Source organism: Haliaeetus leucocephalus, unplaced genomic scaffold (assembly GCF_000737465.1).
Source record: "Haliaeetus leucocephalus isolate CR32 unplaced genomic scaffold, Haliaeetus_leucocephalus-4.0 Scaffold517, whole genome shotgun sequence".
Lineage (NCBI taxonomy): Eukaryota > Metazoa > Chordata > Aves > Accipitriformes > Accipitridae > Haliaeetus > Haliaeetus leucocephalus.
The window spans coordinates 5,089,759-5,092,240 of record NW_010972953.1 but is presented as its reverse complement, the minus strand read 5'-3'; the positions used below and the strand labels follow the sequence as shown (position 1 = coordinate 5,092,240).

The 2,482-nt window shown below is 63.7% G+C and overlaps 1 protein-coding gene across 1 annotated transcript in view; it reads left to right on the top strand.

Moving 5' to 3' along the window:
• Positions 1-2,407, top strand: part of E2F2 (E2F transcription factor 2) — a 3,261-nt gene extending 854 nt beyond the window's left edge. The window contains exons 2-6 of the mRNA XM_010576193.1: positions 206-293; positions 655-874; positions 992-1,150; positions 1,343-1,457; positions 1,737-2,407. Coding sequence (XP_010574495.1) covers positions 206-293; positions 655-874; positions 992-1,150; positions 1,343-1,457; positions 1,737-2,222 — 1,068 coding nt within the window. The 3' untranslated portion in view covers positions 2,223-2,407. The remainder of the gene's footprint in view (positions 1-205; positions 294-654; positions 875-991; positions 1,151-1,342; positions 1,458-1,736) is intronic.
• Positions 2,408-2,482: the final 75 nt, after the last annotated feature.

The following is a 2,482-nucleotide window of genomic DNA, read 5'->3' as shown; positions in this document are numbered from 1 at the left end:
CCCAGCTCTCCCGGTGGCCCCTTGCCCTGCTGGGTGCTGCAGGACTTGTTCCCAGAAGGGGTTTTGCAACAGTATGAGCCTCTTGCAAGATCCCCCCACCCCAGGCTGTGGCACCCAGGGCTCGGTCCATGCCCCGGGAAGGGTTCGGGGGGCTCAGGGGGGTGTCTGGGTCGGCCCCGACACGGGGTTTTCTCTCTTGCTCCAGGCCAAGAGGAAGCTGGACCTGGAGGGCCCCGAATTTCGTACGCCCAAGGGGAAGGGCAGGACGTTTACGCAGGTCCCCAGCCCCAGGAGTAAGTGGTGCTGGGCGAGATGGGGTGGGGGGGAGCTGGGAGGGGGACAGACCCCATTTCTCTCCCGTCTTAGTGCTGCTGCAATGTCTCCTCTAGCACCACCCAAAGTGACCCGAGGTGGCACCAGGGGAGCAGTGCCCACTCCTCAGCCCCTTCTTGCTGCTGCTCGGCCCCTCTTTGAGCCGATTCAACTCACTGCACTGGCAGAAGGCTCCCTGGGGGGGGTTATTTCTGGGTTATTTTTCTACCAGGTTAGGGATCGTACAGTGTTTAATTTCCCCAGCATGTCCAGTCCTGTGTCACCTTTATCCCACGGCCCAGGCTAAGGAGAGGATGGGGGGGGTCTCTCGTTTTCCCACAGCCCCCAAGTCTCCTGGGGAGAAGACTCGCTACGACACCTCGCTGGGGCTGCTCACCAAAAAATTTATCCGTTTGCTGAGCGAGTCGCCCGATGGCGTCGTGGATCTCAACCGAGCGGCCGAGGTGCTGGAGGTCCAGAAACGTCGCATCTACGACATCACCAACGTGCTGGAGGGCATCCAGCTCATCCGCAAGAAGTCCAAGAACAACATCCAGTGGATGTAAGTGATGCGGGGGGGGGGGGTATACTTGGGGACTGGGGACGGGGCAGGGTGGGGGACAGGTGGCTCGGGGACACGTAGGGTGTCCTGTCACTCAAGTGCCATCTCCGCTGGCAGGGGGACGGGGATCTTTGAGGATGCGGCGGTGACGGCGAAGCAGCAGGCGCTGCGGGGGCAGCTGGCCGAGCTGGCCAGGACGGAGAGGACGCTGGACCAGCTCCTGCAGGACTGTGCCCTGCAGCTCCGGCAGCTGGCTGACTATGAAGACAACCAGAGATATCCTTGCTGAGGGAGATGGGGAGGGATGACAGGGTCTTGGGGACAAGGGACAGGTTCTTGGGGACCCCTCTGAGCCCCTTCTTCTCCAGTTGGCTTCCCCTGGGCTGGGGGGAAGGTTGCTGCTGGGATGGGGGAGTTGAGCTGTCCTGCTCGCAGCCCCTCTTTTTCCTATACCTCGTCCCCGTCCACGCTGGCGTACGTCACCTACCAGGACCTCCGCACCATCAGCAACTTCCAGGAGCAGACGGTGATCGCCGTGAAGGCTCCCCCGGAGACGCAACTGGAGGTGCCGGATTTCAGTGAGGTGCGTGTGGGGCCGGGATCGGGGCCGGGAGCCATTCCCCCACCTTGTGGGTGCTGCTGCATCTGCACCATCCTTGATGGGTTCATCTGGGGCGTCCCAAGGGTGCAGCCCAGCATGGCCCTGGGTGGGTTTGGGGTGTCTCCATGGGGCTGTTTGACCCTGAGCTGGTCCTTTAGGGGTTGCAATGCCCTGCCTGGACCCCACGCAGGTTGGGGGCAGCAGTGTGGGATATGGGTGCTTTTCTGGATGCCCCCCTGAGCCTTGCTCTGCCCCCCCCAGGACAACCTCCAGCTCCACCTGAAGAGCACCAACGGCCCCATCGAGGTGTACCTCTGCCCGGAGGAGATCATGGAGGAGAGCCCCACCAAGGACCACGGTGTCCCCTCTGCCACCGCCTCCCCACAGGACCATGCCATACCCCCTTCCCTGCTGAACAGCCCCAGCCCAGCCCCGCAACCGCCCCACGCCGTCCCCCAGAGCTGGGGGGGCACGGGAACCCCCTCCTCACCCCCATCTCTGCCTCTCACCATCCCAGGGGAGCCCAGCTCACTGCTGGAGGTAGAGGCTGGGCTCCTGGGCTCACCCCCGCACCTCCTGCAGCAGACGGAGGACCAGCTGCCCTGTACCCTCTCCCACCTGGACTCGGGACCCTTCGTCACCTTCTCTCCCCCCCTGGAACAGGATGACTATCTCTGGGGGCTGGAGGGCGAGGGCGTCAGTGACCTCTTTGAAGCGTACGACTTGGGGGACCTGCTGAAGCCCTGACCCCCCCACACCCCGTTGTCTGTGTCCCCTCAGGTCACTTGTGTCCTGAGTGCGTGGGGTCTCTGTGGGGCGGCTGGAGAGTGTGGGTGGGTCAGAGAGTGCTGGGTTTTCTGAGGGGGTGTGAGTGGGGGGGGGCTTTTGTCAGCCACCCTGGGTGGCTTCTCCTCACTCTCCTGGGTTGGTTGTCACCTTGCTGGGCTCCGGGAGCGCCCTGGGGAAGTGTAAGCCCCTGGGAAGGACCCAGCCAGGTCCCGTCCCAG